At 39.9% G+C, this 19,037-nt stretch overlaps 2 protein-coding genes across 4 annotated transcripts in view; one reads left to right on the top strand and one right to left on the bottom strand.

Moving 5' to 3' along the window:
• Pms1 (PMS1 homolog 1, mismatch repair system component) overlaps nucleotides 1-5,565 on the bottom strand; it is a 95,134-nt gene extending 89,569 nt beyond the window's left edge. For both annotated transcript variants that reach the window (XM_036173153.1, XM_036173155.1), the window contains exon 1: nucleotides 5,429-5,565. The gene's annotated coding sequence lies outside the window, so the exon portion shown is untranslated. The remainder of the gene's footprint in view (nucleotides 1-5,428) is intronic.
• An 83-nt stretch (nucleotides 5,566-5,648) lies between these two features.
• Ormdl1 (ORMDL sphingolipid biosynthesis regulator 1) lies at nucleotides 5,649-18,469 on the top strand. Of its 2 annotated transcripts, none has more exons than XM_036173157.1 (4): nucleotides 5,649-5,753; nucleotides 7,485-7,665; nucleotides 13,519-13,670; nucleotides 17,004-18,469. In XM_036173157.1, exons 2-4 carry the CDS (start codon nucleotides 7,492-7,494, stop codon nucleotides 17,137-17,139), a joined length of 462 nt encoding a protein of 153 aa, XP_036029050.1. In that variant the 5' UTR covers nucleotides 5,649-5,753; nucleotides 7,485-7,491; the 3' UTR covers nucleotides 17,140-18,469. The 2 variants fall into 2 exon arrangements, with proteins under 2 accessions (XP_036029050.1, XP_036029051.1); XM_036173158.1 differs by lacking the exon at nucleotides 5,649-5,753 and adding an exon at nucleotides 5,785-5,971.
• Nucleotides 18,470-19,037: the final 568 nt, after the last annotated feature.

The raw sequence follows: 19,037 nt of genomic DNA, 5'->3' as shown, positions 1-19,037 counted from the left end.
GGGACGGGAAGAATGAGAACAAAGAACACATGTATGAACGAAATGCCATAACAAAACCCACTGCTCTCATGCAAACTCAACAAATAAATAAGACAGGAAGTCCACAAATGGCTAAGTGGGAGAGAACTGTCTTTCTACTTCTTTTCTCCAAGGGTTTTGAGTATAACCAACATGTACAATTCCGATTTCTTTCCTATTAAATCCAACCACCTGCTGGAGTCACCAGCTCAAACTCAAGTTACTCCCACCCGATTAATCAGGCAGTCAAACCCACAGGGAATGAATTCCAGTTCTCACATTCTTCTATCTTCACACTGAGCCCCTCCGTTATGAGATCTAGCACCCAGACACTGTCCTAAGCTCTTTATATATGAATTGCCTTAAATCTCTAAGTGTGAAAAGGAGACACCGTGCAAGCATTCCTGATTATCACCATTTAAGATGTGCACGTTATAAATGTGAACATTCTCAGGTTCAAAGAGCTGCTTATGTTGACCTTCCTTCCACCTGCCCCACAAAAAAAGGACAAAAAGCCAGGAAGTAACTAGGAAGGTTCGTATACATGATTTCCTGATGACGTATCCCAAGACGTGCAGAACCACAAACGTGGTCAGAGTTCACTACAACAGCTGCCCACCCCCGGCTGATCCACTTTCCTCAGCAGTCACAGCACCCGTTCATTAAGGTCTGATGAACTCATCTCATTGGTCTTTACAAATTTCCCTTGGCCTCAACTCTGCGATAATACACACCATTAATCTTGGAAGGTGTTTTTTAGGTAATAAAGAGGAATAAAAACAGTATGACTGAGTGGTTGGGCATGATTACTTCTCAAAAGTTAGATTGAAATTTTTACTTCTAATCTATTTCCTTAAATGTCCTGGTCCAAACTCATTACATCAGATTGCTGAGTCATTGAAGGCAGTGGAATCATGGACACAAATGAATTTTAAAGACGTAAAAAAAAAATCACAGGCCAGGCGGTGGTGGCACACGCTTGTAATCCCAGCACTCGGGAGGCAGAGGCAGGTGGATCTTCCAGCCTGGTCTCCAAAGCGAGTTCCAGGAAAGGTGCTAAGATACACAGAGAAACCCTGGGGGGGGAGGGGAGGGATCACCATTTAGCTGTCAATATTTGAAGAATGGTAAGAACTGCCAAATTATATATATATATATAATGTATGATATACCTGGCTGGCAATGACCACATGATGCTGACAACTTGGAGTGTGGCTAATGATTCAATCATCTGACTCAACAGCTTGACTGACATGTCATTAGTCATGCAAATGTTCTGAAGCTCCACGATGCCTTTTTAGACTATTCAGCTCTTTTGGATTGGCTCTCAACTCTAGAATCACTTTTAATACAAATTAGTCAGACCCAAGACATGTCAAGTAACTATCTTCTGCATGACTGGGCCTAAAGCATGTCTCCAACCATGCTGTGAAAAATCTCCGTAGGCATTACAGGTAACTCATATGATGAACCAAAACAAACAACAAAAACAAAATCCCCAAAATTCAAGATGAAAGTCCCATTACTTAAAAGACACAGGACTTAGCTGAGTGGTAGAGCAGAGCGCTTGCCTAGCAAGCACAAGGCCCTGGGTTCGATCCTCAGCTCAAAAAACAACAACAACAATAATAATAATAATAATAATAATAATAAAAAAAAAAGACAAACAGGGGGACTTTTGCTGTTGGTATGTAGCACTCCTTGAAATTCATGGAGTAGACCAGGTTGGCCTCAAACTTGCAGAGATTCTCCTATTTGTGCCTCTTCAGTGCTAGAACTACATATGTACATGTATCGAGGAGGGAGCTTTCTATCTGCCTTCATTTATGCCTAACTTCAGAAAATATTCTGGGACGATAATGATTAGCTTGACAACATGTAACTCCTCTAGAATGTTAAGTTTTGTTTTTGGTTTTGTTTTGTTTTTCAAAAAAATCTTTGAAAAAAAAAAAAAAATCCCAGCACTCGGGAGGCAGAGGCAGGCGGATCTTTGTGAGTTCGAGGCCATCCTGGTCTCCAAAATGAGTTCCAGGAAAGGCACAAAACTACACAGAGAAACCCTGTCTCGAAAAACCAAAAAAAAAAAAAAAAACCTCTAAGTCATTTCACACGACTAACTATATGTTCATATGATGAACTAAACAAAATGATAATACAAAGCTCGGAACCAAAAGGTCAGTTTTTGGTTCTTTCTCAGGCAATGTAAAGCCAGCTGTCATGTAAAGAGCTAGTAACTGGGCAGCAAGGCATGGGTGGGGGGTGGGGGGTGGCATTGTAACATTTTTATCTATGAACTTCTAGGAAGAGGCTAACCTTCTGGGTTCTTACAATTCACAAGCATTTTTTGCTACACATAAGGAAGGCAAAGCTGATTGGCACAGCAGAAAAACAGACCAAAGGCCCAAACCCAGGTCTCAGGATCTTTACTATTGAGGCAAACTCAAATTCCCCTGCACAAACAAGTTATCACCTATAAAAACAGAGATAACTCCTTGCTGGTTGTTTCAAGGATCAAATGAAAAAAGTACATATAAAAACAGGCATGGTGAGGGGCTGGAGAGCTGGCTCAGTGGTTAAGAGCACCTGACTGCTCTTCCAGAGGTCCTTAGTTCAATTCCCAGCAACCGCATGGTGGCTCACAACCATCTGTAAATGAGATCAGATTCCTTCTTCTGGTATATACATAAAATACATGATTAAATAAATCTTTAAAAAAAAAAAAAAAAACAGGCACGGTGGAGGCACAGGAGAGGATGGGGGATGACACAGTGAAACCAATTACTTTGTGTTTTAGCAGAGAAGAAAATAACTAGGCACAGCGGCACATACACAGCTATCTATAAGCCTAGGCCTTGCAAGGCTGAGGAAGATGAAGCATTCAAAGCAGCCTGGGCTTAATAGCAAGATCCTACTGGGGGAGTAGAACATCATATAAATGGTAAAGTCCTAAAAATACAATTATTATTACTTTGTTTATCAGCTTCCTGGTGTGCTGGAACAAAGACACCAACACTTTTTCACCTCCCTTTGTCTATCCAGCCTCCCTACAAGCAAGAACTAGTCAAAGCCTTCTCTTAGCGTTCCCTTCCAGCAGTTTTCTCCTTTCCATGGGACCAAGCTTGAGGAAGCACCGTTACTTACTGTTACAAATTCCCTGTCAGCACATCATCTCTAAAACCGTTGCCAAGTAGCTTATAGCCACAACCACCTTTACAGAAGGAATAAACTCTTTCCTTGGGACCTATGCTGCGTTTTTCTTTGGTTTGGTACTTAGGACCAAACCAGGGTCTTGCATACGACAGGTAAGTGCTGTACCATTGCTACCTCCCCAGTGAGGGACCATACTTGTTTACTTCCCAGATATTACCATCTACCTGTCTCTGATATCTTTGTCTTTCTTGGCTTTCTTCTCAGGAAGCTGAGCATTCCCCAACATTTCTCCCCTTTTCTTAGGTAACTTAACACCCCAACCTAAATTTGTATGGTCATGTGATCTTGCTCTTCCCAAGACCGGCATTTCTAACAATAACTATCACTGCTGCCTCAGGTAAGCATCTGTAAAACAGACCTTATTTATCATCCTGCCTCCCTCATGCTTGCCACTTAGCTTTGCTGCCTCTATTGGTGGCCACCATGGTCGGTCAAGAACTTGCCTTTGTTAGCAGACTCTATCCAGCTTCTTCTTAATCCATCACTTCCAGTATCAGCCACAACAATCCTTTCTCATCACTCATTGGAATAACCCTTCTCTCTCTCACACTCCTTCAGTACTTGGCTTGCATCACGCAAAGGATGCTTGTCAAAACCTTATCCTAAATTACATAACCTTTAGTTGCAAATTGCCAGACTCAACTCCCTCCATCTGTATGTCTAATTTTACACTGGCCTCCATACCATCCCCCACTCCAGTGCACCTCCTACCAACTTCTTCCTGGACTCTAAGGCCTGTTTTATCTTCCTTTTAAATGTAGATGGCCTAAATTTTATCACATCTCAGGCTCTTTCTTTCCATAATTCCTGTTTGGTAATAAAATTAATAGACAACATAAGAACTTCATAGGCTCTTTTATAACCCTCAACACACTCCTATTCCTCTACTACAAATGGAATTGAAAAAGCTTGACAACTTACACAGGATCACAGCCTTCCTTTTGTGGTCTTCCCCTGTCCTTCCTAACTTTCTTAGGATGATACTCTTCCCAGCACTTCTGGTCAGTCCCTTAGCATTTGCCCTCCGAATGACTTCAATAACTACCTAATTGATGTTTGAATATTTATAAGTTGTTTCTATAACTTAAATATTTTTTGTTATTCTAAATTTTTTGAAGATTTTTTTCAATTGCTAAGCATGTTAAGTCCAAATTCCCTACTGCCCTATCTTTCTAATTTCATCCCATTTTCCAGATGTGTACTAAGCAGGCCATCCTACACAATGTGGCTCCCTTAACTTCAATGTGGTAGGATTCCCTGGGTCCCATGACACCTTCTTCCTGTGATGCCTTGTGCCAGTTCCTAAAGTTCTTCTCTATTCTAATCTCCTTACCTTTAGCGACCAGCAGATTGGGCAGTCCTTCCTTGTTTTTGATTTTAAACCCATAAAAGGCTATTTTATTTATTTGGCTCTTCCTCTTGGCTCTGCAATGTGGCATATTAAGGAATATGCACTAAAGACCTCTTGAAAAACAGAAGGGTGATACCAGGTCTACATGTCAGCATGCATGTTTACAAGACACCTGCAGTGTCAGAACAGAATTCATGTCTGCTGAAGGAAATCAACATTGTTGTAAGTGTGCTATAAACAGAAAGTCAGTTAAGAGAAACTGATGGATATACAAAAAGAAAGATTCGAGAACTTAGAATTTAGGGGGAAAACAACACATTTTAAACCCAGTCCAACCGTTCCATAGAACCAAAACAAGTACTAGATACTACACGTACGTGCAAGCATTCTGCCAACTTTAAACGTTTCCCAGAATTCTTCTGAAATAAATACCACAAGCTTTTATAAATACAAATCACCAAGGCAAAGAAAATGCAATTTCAACGATGATTCGGAAGGAAATGGATTAATCAAGTATTTTCCTCTCCTTCCTCAATGAGATTAACTTCTGGCATTAACATTTCTTTAGGATGTACTACACGTGGCTTTCATCGGGGATAAACACAAATCGATAGATTTTGCGACAACGCGCAGCCCTACAAGCCGCTACACTCTCTAGCAAGACAAAACTTTCAGGTCTTGCACACCAAGGGTCAGTGTGAGGAGCTCGCACGACTGCCTAGCCGAAACCCGGGAGAACGGACACACGTGCGCGCGCGTGCGCGATCCTCGCAGGAACGCCCCCAACCCCGGGAGGCGGCCCCTGCCTCCCCGAGCATCGCCGGGCGTGCTCGATCGCCGTGACACTACCTTCTGGCTCGCGCGAGGTAAGGCATTCACCACCCACCGCGGCGTGCAGGCAGCAAGCGCTCGCCCGGCAGCGGGGCCTACTTTGCGGGACGCCCGCACGGTCGCAACGCGCGCGCGCGAGCGCTCGGCGGGACGGACGCTCGCGCGCCTCTTAGCCCCGCCCACCGCGGGAGGTGGGACTGGCGCGTTCGGCCGCCAATCGGCTGCTGGCTTGGCAGGCTTCCGGAAGCGGCGCCGCGCACCCGGGGCGCTCCGGCGTGAGGACGTACTGTCGCTGTCGCGGGGCGGGTCCGGGGACGTGCGGGCCGCCGGGAGCTGGCGGCAGGTAAGCTCGAAGGCTCCGGGGAGCTGCGGGGCGGCCGGGCGGACCGCGGCGGAGCGGGTTTCCGCTGCGAGCCGGGCTCGCGCTGCGCAGGCCCGGGCGCCGCGGGCTCTCTTCGCGGTCGTCGTGCCCGCCCACGGGGCTGCTGAGGGGTGCGCAGCTGCGAGCCAGGCCGTGGGAGCTTGCGATGGCTGTGCGCGGGCGGGGAAGGCCCGGCCCGGGTAGGAAATTCTTTGTCTGCCGCACACCTGCCGGGAAAGGTTTTTCTAGGCTGGCCTAAGTGGCCATTGGAGGCCTGCTTCCAGCGTTTTTTACATTCTGTGTGATGTTCCAAGTATTAGCATTTTAAAAGGTTTTATAGACGCCGGGTTTTTAATAGAAGCATAATTTGAGACTTTCCCATAGTAATTTTCATCATTAGATCTTGAGAAGCCGAAAGAACATTGCACTCCAGAAACACTTGCGTAGCAGGGTGAAAATCCCTTTCTGCAAACTCCGCAGTAGAAGAGTTCTGTGCTTTTGAATGGGAGGCGAAATGTTCTAGCAGTTTTCCCTCGCAGACAATACCCATTTCAGTTTGAGTGTAACAAACTAAAAAGTCTTAGACCCCAATACATTGTATGCTCACCACGATGGCTGAGCTCTAATACCACCAGTTCTTTAGTGATTCTTCCTGAGGAGGGGAAAGCCGATGAGGGGGGACATAAAGAAAAACTAGTTGGAGAGTTTGGCTGAAGAAATGATGAGAAAGATGAATGGCTTTAACCTAGTGGTGTTACCATCTGAGCTCCTACCCACGGAAAGCTTTCCCATTACACTGACATCATGTTAGTTCTAGGTTCACTATTCAGAAGGGGGCACATAGAGACAATAGTGGCTTACACTTGTAACCCCACCATTTGGAGGCTGGAGCAGGAGTATACCTGTGAGTCTGACCTTGTAGGGGGAAAAAAGGTGCTTTTGAACTCTATGGTTAAAACGTTCCATTACTTGTTAGCAGCTGGCCACTAAGACTGGTTGGGTCGGTTCTTCCCCCACCTTTTAAAAGTATTAATTCTATTGGTGATTACCATGTTTGGCAAAACAAGCCACACAGAGGAATAAAAATAGTATATGGAAAACGAATTAAAGGGAACAAAAACAAAAAGATGACCTGAAAATACAAAATGGGCTAGACTACCAGGGGAAGGAAGTGGAGATCAGGAGAGGAGGAATAGGAGGGATTGGCCTTGAACATGGTATAGGCATGTGTGGAAATACGAAAGGAAACGAACCTGCTGAATTGCACAGTTTAAAACTAGTAATTAGTTTATTCTGTTTATGTAGTTAGCTCCTGGCTTTCATTCTGCTTGCAATATATATCATATATTTCTTTTTTGTTACAGAATTTTGAGATAGGGCCTTGCTGTGTGGCTCAGGCTGACCTCAGCTTTTGGCAGTCCTTGAGTGCTGGGATTGCAGGAGTGTACCAGCACACTTGGACCCACTTTGAGTTTTCCTTCCTATTACTTTGTTTTGTAAAGCTGACAGGCTAGAAAACAGGTTTAGGAAAAGAAACCATATAGATAAGTTTTGTCTGCCTGACTGACATGTCAGTCAGCCAGGGTTCCTTATTGCTTATGTCAGCATCTATAGACAGTGTATGTTGAAGGCATGTGCTCCATGTCAGAGTGAGGAATTGTGGGTATTTAGGTTTCCAGCTCATAGCATTGTTGATTTGTTTCTTTCCTACAGCGCAAACATGAATGTTGGAGTTGCCCACAGTGAGGTCAACCCCAATACTCGTGTAATGAACAGCCGTGGTATGTGGCTGACATATGCTTTGGGAGTTGGCTTGCTTCATGTTGTATTACTCAGCATCCCCTTCTTCAGTGTTCCTGTTGCTTGGACCTTAACGAACATAATACACAATCTGGTAAGAATTCCGTCTTATTTTAAACATGCAAAATCTAAGGTTCTGTGTTTGTCTGGGCATGGGGAGGGGTGTGGGCTGTTAAGGGAGAGCAGCAATGAAATGCTGTTGAGTGAGTACAGATCTTTAGTCTGGAAAGATAAAAGCTGTTGTGGAGATAAATGACTGGTGTTTTCATAACAACATGAAGGTTTGTAGTACGTTGTAAATAAAACTATAACTTAGTGGTGTTTGGAAGGTATGTAGCTCTTCAGTCCTGGGAGTTGAACTCAAGGCCCTGTGCATGCCAGGTAAGCTCCACTGAACTACACCCCCAGCCCAACACCTTAGGGATCTTGTTAACAACTCTGTATCCTATGCTATAAAAGTCCTATTTAAAATGTACATGTCCATACTCAGCCTGCAAACATAAATAAATGTGTAATTCAGTGGCTTGAGATACTGTGAGTTAATTTTGAAGAATTTTAATGTTGGTTAGGTTTTTTTTTTCTATCACACTTTAACATTAGGCCTTTTTCTAAGAATTTCTTCTCCCATTGTTTGCCATTTTGATAAAAATCACAACATTGTAATTTGGCTTATTATATATTGATCCCCTAGAATACTTGAACATTAATTGTTTTATGTTTAATTGAAGTCTAGTAAAGATCTTTGGTTTGAATCCTTGCAATGTCTCTCTAAATTACTTAAGTATACCTTCTTTACTCATTATAAACATTTTAAACTTAAGCACATTCAGCATCTTACGGTACATTAAATATTTCTTATTGATCTTCACACTCTTGTATTAGCAGTATGCATTAGCATTAGAGATTATTACAGACTTCATTATTACTGAGCATATTCATCCTTGGAAATTGACTGTTAGGGGGAAAAAACCCATACAACACCCTGACTTTTCTTAACTTTGAAGTACTTACTAATGTAGAATGGAAAGGGAAAGATGCAGATAATGTAGAACTTTAACTGAATTCAGATTGATTGTATACTTGTTAGAGAGGAGAACAAAAAAAGTAGAGGAAATAGGGAAATAGGTTTTTATATGTTATGGTTAATATATATGTAGATGTAGTTGAAGTTGATCAGGATAATGTGTTTGTGGAAATAAGTATCATTTAAGTGATGGTCTCTGGTAGAGCATTGCTGTTGTTTTTACTTGTTTGAGAGAGGGAATCACCCATGGAGGTGGCATACACCTTTAATCCCAGCGCTAGCTGAGCAGAGGCAGGTGGATCTCTGTGAGTTTAAGGCCATCCTGGTCTACATATCAAGTTCTCTACACAGATACCCTGTTTTTGTTTGTTTGTTTTTGTTTTAAAAAGAGGGAAAGATGGAATCTCAGCATGTTGCCTAAGATGGCTTTGAACTACTTGGTTCAAATAATCTTCCCACCTCATCTTCCCACCTCATCTTCCCAAGTAAATGGGACTAATGGTGCCTACCACCAATGGTGAATAGTTTTTAAATAGTGATTTCTAGAAGTACTTGACACTGGTCAATTTGACTAGAACTCTTGTTTTGGCTTCCGTGGGATCATTTTGTCCTTGGTAAACCTCTGGTTGTCTTCCTTATTTCCTCTGGTAGAGTCTTCTTTTTATATGTCCTTTAATATTGCTAATCACTCGTGGTCCCCCCACCTTTTATTATCTTTTTTATGTTCTATATTCTATATAGATCATTCCACCTACCTGTACTTTCAGTCTATATCTGTAGAAAGATGCTTGTATTTAGATCACCTTGCAGAAAGCAAGCAGACAGCACACAAAATCATGGTCCTGACTTAACCCTCAGCACATACAGTCTTCTCCTCTGCCTTCCTTCCAGAGTTCATCTAAAGGCTTTACTGCCTACTGGACTGCTGAGTTTCAAAGGTAAAGCAGCATAATGTCACCCTGATCTTTCCCTGAGCAAAGTGGGCACTAGTAATAGCCACTCCAAGAGAGTTAGGTGGAAGCCTAGCCCTGTTCGAGTAGGAGATGCGGTCACTTTCGAAGTATGTAAGTGCTTTTTCCTATGCAAGCCCTTGTACTGTTTCACTATTTGCTTGCCTCTAGCCTCATTTCTTTATCAGATAATTATTACAGTAGTGTTCTTCGTATGGCTCTTTTCTACCCTCCCCTATTCAGACTCGACTTAGAAATACTTTTTAAATGTGTATCTACACATGGCCTGTTTGTAAGTCCTTCAAGGATTCTCCTTTGTGTTTATGGTAAAATCCCAAGCTCTTTGTGTGGCATAATTAATAATTATTGAGTACAGAGACATAAAGTCTGTCTCTGGTCATCTAGCCCCTGATTGAAATACAGGCTGTGTTTCACAGTTTGGAAAAACAGTATTGCTGTTATGTTTTTTGTTTGTTTGTTTGTTTGTTTGTTTGTTTGTTTGTTTTTGCCTTGGCTTCAGGTTCCCATTCCTCACTCTGCCTGGATGATTCCTGTCCAGCAGAACTACTCTAGTTTCACCTCCTCTGGGAATCTATAGGATCCTCTACATTCTATTATATGTTCAGCATAGTTTTATAATTACTTTGGACTTTGAAACTCTGTTCCCAGGCTGGCTTTGAACTCTTGACATTCATCATGTTTCAATTTTTCAAGTGCTGGGATTTCAGGAGTGAGCTGCCACATCTGGCTTGTTTATATTTTAATTTCTGCAATCTCATGATGATGATGATGTGTATGTATGTATGTACTTATTGAATAAGTAATATTTAAATGTACTGTAGATGCCATTTCCATTCCCACCTCTCTTGTTTTGATGCTGACTGACTATATTGGGCACAATAAGTAAATCATGTTTCTCATTTATTGTTAGCTCACCACACTAAAAACCTAAATTTAACCAGCTGTATATAGCAATTACATGACTGCAACTTGAGGTTGCCTTTGAAAAATAGCTTACATTTCAGCCTACATTTTAACCTATTAGAAGTGTGAACTGTGAATACTTTTAAGCATGCAAAAATGAAGCAATCGGTGTAGTATGGAAACCTGCACTGCTTTTTAGAGCCTACAGTGGAATCTTTTATTTGATGCTACAGTTCATTCTTTTTTTTTTTTAAGATGTATTTTATTTTCATGTATGCTATGTATTTGTACATACGTTCAGATACCTGTGGAGGCCAGAAAAGGGTATCAGATCCCTTGGAACTGCAGTTACAGGCAGTTGTGAGCTGCCTAATAAGGGTACTAAGAACCAGCTTTGGTCCTCATGCCACTCTACAGTTCATTCTTGAAGATTATGAATGAAAATTCTCTTTGAGTCAGTAACTATTAAGTGCTAGTATACCAGATATGTATTTTATTTTCCTAATTATTTTCGGTTTGCGAATAATGATCATTAGTGTTTTTTATAAAAGGTGCTCAAAGTGAGCATACTAAAAGATTTAGTCACTAAAGATGGTGCATGTAAAGATGGTGTGTGCGTGTGTGCCTGCGTGCATTGCTGGGAATTGACCCCGTAGCCTTATACATGCTGCGCAGACACCATCACAGAGCTAAGTACACACAAGTGCAGACTATTATTTTCCATTGAGGGGGTAAACTTTTGAGTATCACATTTTAAACACTAGTGAGTGCAGTGTGGTTTGAAGAAAGTAGCAAAAAGATTGTTCTTTTTCCTATATTCTCACAGATAATATGTTATGGGGTAGTTCTTTTTCTTCTTATAAAACAGTAATAGTTCATCAAAAATTATTTTTAACCTCTGTTATTATGTTTAAGATAAAACCACATCCACATACATTAAAGCAAAATAAAATTCTATTGTCTATTAACTAGTGCAGAAGAGTATAGAAAATTTTTACATTTCATGAGTTTTAATCCATTTTCCCAGTTTGTCTCTGATTATCTTGTTGATTTTTTTTTTTTTATATTTTATAGTTTATTTCTAGTTTCTACTTTATGAAAAACTTTCTGGTTTTTAGTTTTGGGTGCTTGAGTGACCCTAGGGTGGTTTTTAGTTTTGGGTGCTTGAGTGAACCTAGGGTGGTTTTTAGCTTTGGGTGCTTGGGTGAACCTAGGGTGGTTTTTAGCTTTGGGTGCTTAGGTGAACCTAGGGTGGTTTTAGCATACGCATGCCAGGTGCTTCACCAAGCAACAGCAGCTTTAGTGATAACGATTTATACACCAAAATCTACCCATTTTAAACTGTAGTTGAATTAAACTTTTTAAGTTTTTCTGAAAATTGTAAACATGAATACTGTTTCCACTGTTTCCACCCCTTGCCCCCACCAACTTCTACTCCCTCTTAAATTCATGACCTTTTTAACTCTTGGAGGGAGTATTATCACCCCCAAATGGCAGAACTAGTTCTTAATTTTTGAGAGGTTAAATACTCTTGAGAATTTAAAGACACACATTTTCTGTCTCACTATTCCTTTTAGCCTACGTGAAAGTGGCTTCCTTTATAATGTAAGCACATCTTGGCTTAATGTCATCCTGCAGTGTGTCCAATACTTGCTCTGTTCTAGGTCCTATTCCTCATGTATTAGGGCCAATGGAAAACAAACATTATGCAAATAACACAAATCATTGCACTGAAATCTATGCATGCACATAAATGGGAGGCTAATTATCAATACAATTCATTGCACTGGAATCCATGCGTGCTCATAAGTGATGTTAGTTATCACTAATGAAGGTTAATTAAGAAGTGGTCACTGAAACTGAGCCATCATGGATGAGAGAGTTGGAGTCGTGACATCCAAGCTTGAACCTGAACAAAAAAAGATACCATATACTTTGAGTGTGATTTGGATAGCAGTTTCTGCCCTACCTCACATTACTTCTTTTTGTGTCTCATCGTCCCTCAGAAGACTGGATTTTCCAAAGACTAGAGATCCAGCTTGCTCAGTTTTATGTGCATACATGTTCTAGGTCCTCTACACATAAACCACTCACGAAATGTTAAGTATTCTGGAATGTACATTTGTTCCTCAATAGCTTAGGTATTATTGAATAATTTTTTTCTGTCCAAATTACCATTTCATTACACATTTTAAAGGTTTTAAAAATCGATGTACATTGTGGCATCTTCTAGAGTGTGAACTGATGCCTTGTTCATTTTGTCCCCACCCGGTACCCCACCAGCTACCCCATTCCTCCCCAACAACCTCCTCTGCTTTCACGTTGTACATAACGTTTCACAAATGTACATTCCTAATATGAGAGAAAATAGGTGTATCTTGTCATTTTCCCCACCCCCTTGTGTAACCCTCTGTCATCCCTTTCTCCCTCTCAACCCTTCCTCTTCCCTCATACCTTCCCTACTTCCTTCATGTTCTACATAAGTGTATATACTTAGAGCTAGAGTCTGCTGCATGTTAGAAAACCCCTTCCCTTACCCCTTCCCTTTTAGGGTTTATCTTGTTATTGTCGGTTAGATGCAACACACACACACACACACACACGCACACATACACACATACACACACACCCACACACATATACACACCCACACACACCCACACCCACACACACACACTTTTACTCAGTAGTGAATAAAACTCTTAAGGGATACAAATATACATTTTCTCTATTCATTACTTTTTTGAGCATTTATGCTTGTTCCTTTGCTGTTGTGAACAGTGCAATAATAAACATAGATGGTAGTGTATGCTAACATATTTATTTTATGGAAACATGTTACTTTTGATTCCCCTTGTATTGGTTTTAACCAGATAATAGTTTTGTACCCCAGAAAGCTTTATACTACATAGATACTGACTATAATTTTTCACTATTACATGAAAACCTAACTTGTCCTTAATTTAAATCATATACTCATCAAGAGCCATCATGATACATACTTGCAAGGATAAACTGTGTTTGATACCCTCTGTTGCTTGCTTTACAGGGCATGTATGTGTTTTTGCATGCAGTGAAAGGAACGCCTTTTGAAACTCCCGATCAGGGTAGAGCAAGGCTCCTAACCCACTGGGAACAGCTCGACTACGGAGTACAGTTTACATCTTCTCGGAAATTTTTCACAATTTCTCCAATAATTCTGTAAGTGGTAGAAAAGTTAAAGTATAATGGATTGGATAGGAGAAACATGCTTATTTATCAGATTTAATTGAATTTCAAAACTTTTATTAAGAATTTTTATCAGTAAGTAGCTGCCACAAGTATAGTCATAAGGCACAGGCATAATTTTTAGCAAGTTGATAACAAACCAGTTTTATTTGAATCAGTATAGCTAGAAGCACTACTATTCATCAATGAATCTTAACATCCTAAGATTCACAAATCAAATACATTGTGTCTTTATTTCTTATAAGGAAATTATAAGCACCCTATCATATTCTGTATTACATGTCAGATTAATCATCCTAAGCAATGATTTGATGATGATGATAATTTTATTTGCTACTCATCTCTGTTCAGATGGCTCAGGACAAGCCTCTTAAGAAAACACTGGTTTAGAACTATCGAGGTCAGATTTCAGTTATGAGACTGACCTGCATTGAATCTATATGCTCTAATATGCTTGGTGTGCTTGTATATACAATTCTGACAATGCCTGGGGATGTAGCTCAATGGGAGAGGGCTTGCTCAGCATATGCAGGCCATGAGTTTGATTCCCAGCCTCACGTAAAACCAGGCATGGTAGTGCACTCTTGTACTCTCAGCTCTCAGGGGGTCAAGACAGGAAATTCAACACCTTGTCCACACCCACACAGCCAGTTGAAGGCTGTCCTGAGCTACATACAGCTTTTATCAATGCCCCTTACCCAGCCCCTCCCCTCAAAATCTAACTAATGGTACCTGACTTAAAATTGAGGCTCTAAGAAATAAGATAATTATTTGTAAAGCATTTATTAGAATCTAGTGTCTGCTTTCCTCCCAGTACCTACATCATTATTCCTTCCATTTGAATATTTTATCCTGCCCAATTGCTACCTAAGCATATCTTGAATGTTTTGTGTATAGTCCTGTTTTTGTCTTTTTGGTCAAATTGATTCTAAATGAAAAAATACCATCTTCTTTTTTCTCCCTTGGCTCTATGTAGGGGTAATTGAGAAATAAAAATGCATATTTTCCCCCTTTTAAGAGTTCATAAGTACATAGATTGCTAACACTATAGCATACAGCTTCATACATAAAACTACATCCATGATAGAATCAATGCAGTCTAGAGTAAGGAATTTTCTAAGAGAGGTAGGTTTAGATATATGTTTTCATAAGTGAGGCCATTTTCAAGAGAGAGGATCATAAAGCAATAGAAATTTCCGCTTCATATTTATCAGATTTTATGGAAATGAGTTGGTTTCATCCCATGTAAAATTAAACTTAAAAAGAAAATGTCTTTATAATTAACAAACGTAAATGTAATAGCAGGAGAGGCAGTTGGGTGTCCTTCGTATAGGTTTGGGCTATGTTGGTTTTAAGCTGTATGGCATTGGCCGTGCACGTGCTACAGACACTACAACTAGGAGACTTGTCTGGCCCTTGTTGGCTTTGTTTTAGCCATTTTCTTGAAACCCTTAGGTTTTTGTAAAACATAGAAGATTGCAGTTTAATATAAAAATTCTTGATATACAATGAATTTTCAATTAGAGATATACTAAAAAGTCAAGTAAGATCTATCTATATACAGTCTTTCTGGTTTTCAAAATATAATTTTGACCCACAGTTATGATTTCAATAATTTTGACCCACAGTTATGATTTCAAACATTCTGATTAAATTCCTTGCATAACTGAAGAAGTATCATTTAGGCCATCCGTATAGTATTGATTTTATTTCCCAGGGTGCCCTGAAGTCTTAAGTCAGTTACTTAAATCACCAACCATGATCATTTTCAAATGTACTTTCATATTTGCTTTAATTTATCAGGTAGGTGTGACATGCTGTTACCACAGATTTTTGGATAAAGAAACAGACTCAAGCTGGTTGGGTAGCACATCCTTTATCCGAGGACTATGGAGGCAAATGGGTTCAAAGACAGCCTGGTCTACATAACAAGTTCTAGACCAGCTAGAGCTACTTATAGCCCATCTCAAAAGAAAGAAAAAAGGGACAGATTCTATTAGATTGGTAAAGATCTTGTGGCTATTTTGAATCAAGAGCCTGGATTAAACGAGAACTTCTTTCTTCTATTGCAGGTCTCTTTCTAATATAAACCTTAGCAAATAAACTGTTTTATGCTGATTCTACCTGGAATTGCATTTCCTCAGAATCGTCTAGGTTATTTTAAGAGTAGGCAATTTTCATATACTCCATACACGTGTTACTGATTTCCACTAAAAGAAAGTATGATAAGGTGAAAACATGCCAAGATGTATCCTTTCCTTCTGCCAGATTATAAATTAAACAGACATTAGCAACAAGTCAGTTGGCTTACTGAATACGATGAACAATGCCCTTCTGTTCAGTGGTGAAAGTATAAAACAGTCTTCAAGTCTATGAAAGCATGAAGAAAGATTTTGCAGCAAAAATTGAGAAATAATGGCTGTAGAGAATGCCCACCAATTAAAAGCACTGGCTACTCTTCCAGAGAACCTGGGTTCAATGCCCAACACCCTCATGGCAGGTCACAGCTGTCTGTAATACCATTTGTGAGGTAGAAAGATCTGGTACCCTCCTCTGTTCTCTGCAGGTACCAGGCATGCACATGGTACACAGACATACTGCAGGTAAAACACTCATAAAGTAGTTTTTAAATATTTTTTTTTTAGTTGAGGAATATGGTTTAAGTGGAAAATTACAGAATTTCTTACACTAGGAAGTTCTGAAAAAGATGTGTACAATCTTCTGACAGATGTTTTTACTTGTGGAGGTAACTATTCTTTTCTAACCCTATTATACAAAACATCTCCCTTTGTGAGACTATAAAGTTAGAGGAAAAGATCTTTTTCAGGTTTCCAGTTAGACTAGTTATAGACTGCTCAGCTATAGCAAGATGATGTTGTCAGTAGGGCAACTGAATATATGCTTCTTTCAAAGATGCTGATTCATGTGTGTGTGAAAAAGCTAGTTTCCAAAGCTCTGCACCAGTAATTGGTAACCTGTGGGTAAGCCACAGAATACCTTGAGAATACAGCAGGTGGTTAAACCCAGATCTTTTCTTTAGAACTACACTGAATACAGATCTACACTTGAGATCTCATAGGTGTTGAAACCTATTTGAAAGCCGCCTGCTTTCAAGGATGCTAAACATCAGCTTGCTTCTATGCACACTGCAGAAATGTAAGATGTGCACCTCATTTTTTAAACTCCAAATCAAAATGTTTTTATTTTTATGCATTTGTGTTTAGTGGTCCCTTTTTATAATATGTTTCAACTCTAGGTAATTTTATTTTGGAATGCTATGTGTATTCTAACTTTTTATCTCTGCAGATACTTTCTGGCAAGTTTCTATACGAAGTATGATCCAACTCACTTCATCCTAAACACAGCATCTCTTCTGAGTGTACTTATTCCCAAAATGCCACAGCTGCATGGTGTTCGGATCTTTGGAATTAATAAGTATTGAAATGTTTCTGCAACTGAACAAAACTCTTAGAGCTACTGTGTTCCCAGTAAGGAAAGAGTAGTGAACTGCACTGCTTCTGTGATAATGTGAAATAAGACGTATTTACATTGGAGGGCCAAATACTAGTCCTTCATAGCCTGACTTTAGGTGCAGAATTCCACTAAGGGATGCCTCTGTCTACTGTGCTTGGTATATTTCCGAGAGAGGCTTTACAGGTAGGCTGGGCAGGCCCAGCTTAGAAGTTGATGGCAGTACAATGAGGGTACAGTAATTAAATCCAAGGAAATGAGGGATTTATCAGAAACTAGGACCAGCTTGTAGTGAATGGGCATTATGTTAGGGGAGCAAACTCAATGATCTATTCATAGTTTAAGCAGACTTCTGTAAAGCAGAATCATCTGTATACAAGTTTTTATTACTGTATGTGACTTTATATGACATACATCCTCTTATTTTATACAAGCCCCTTTCTACTTTATATGTGTCCTCTTTTGGTTTTTCTAGCTAAGTATTGTGTGTTGATAAATGAGGTCATGTTTGTGTGTATTACATGACAGAGTTTGTGAAGTTTCACCTTCATGACTCACTCTGATAGAAGACAGGCAAGGCTCTGAGTCAACATTCTCATTTTGGAACAAAGTGGGTTTTACTGCTTTTCCACAAGCAAAGCTGCTACATCAATTAAGAAAATAACTTATTTCAAGTAGTTCAGGTTTTGAGTAGCTTAAAGATAATTGTTTATTTGGTTGTACAAATTAGTAAAGTCTGTCATTTTTCAGAAAAGGAAATGCAAAATGGAGCAAGCTGCTTTGGGCAGAACTTTCTCCAACAGCAGAACTGAAGCAGTGGATTCTGTTAGCAAGTCAGAATAAAAGATAACATTGTCTGGTCTTAGTTTCCTGCTCTTGATCCCCACAGTTTGCCTACTAATGTGTCCTTTAAATGTGTGAGTCTTAGTGTAAACAACCCCAAATGGTACCTATATCCACAGCAACAACTATATTGAATTCTTGTGACATGGGGAAGCTTCCTGTAATTGCTAGCACTAATTGTATGAAATTACTACTATGAGAAATATATTTCTAAAATGTTATAAGATAAAGCTGAAAAACTCAGTAACATAAGATTGAAAACAGTTGTAGACCAACTTATAAGTCAATTTGTGGTAATAGACAGACTTAGGGGTAGAGATCATTGTTTCCTATTTCCAAAGTACTGAGTTTAAAAATCACTTGTATGATGCTGCCTTTGTATGTTTGTCTTTTCTTGTGTATTTTTCAATAACTGGTAATTGATGCTTTAATAAAAAGTTTTCCTTGGTGTAAGATTATTTTAAAAGTTTCCAAGACAGTCATCAAAACTACATTGACACTTTCAGATTTATTTTTAAACAACTGAATTTGTAAAGTTAACTTTAAAAAGTTCCTCTGTTTAACTTCATTTTTGAAAGCTTGTATTTTTACACATATTTAGAAAAACATTTGCCCCGTGTTTTCTGTGCTTTCTACTTTCAATGCTTTAAAACTGTTTACTCACAGCTGTGTGGGGCCTGCTCGGTTATGCTGTTTCAGTGTTGCAGAGTCTGGACAAGAAAAGCCGTTCTTGGCTGGAGGTGCACACAGTGTAGGTACTTCAGGAAGTAAAGAATGCCATAGAGGTAAGGGTGTGGGATGTGTGGACACCTGCAGGGTCTAGAGAAAAATTACCAGTAGGAGTAGTAACAGATGCTGAGATTCCTAAACACCAGGGACATGTTTGCAGAAACTGAGGCAGGGAAAAGCAAGGAGAAGAATGGCAGCCATGAGTGTCCCAGCAGCACAGCATGAGCTGGGTTACAAGGCGTTCAGAACCAGAAATAAACGGATTTTATTCTTAGCATGACAAAGCTACACAGAAGA

The sequence above is a fragment of the Onychomys torridus genome, chromosome 23 (assembly GCF_903995425.1).
Source record: "Onychomys torridus chromosome 23, mOncTor1.1, whole genome shotgun sequence".
Lineage (NCBI taxonomy): Eukaryota > Metazoa > Chordata > Mammalia > Rodentia > Cricetidae > Onychomys > Onychomys torridus.
The sequence above is the reverse complement of the archived record's forward strand: the minus strand, read 5'-3'. Positions and strand labels throughout refer to the sequence as shown.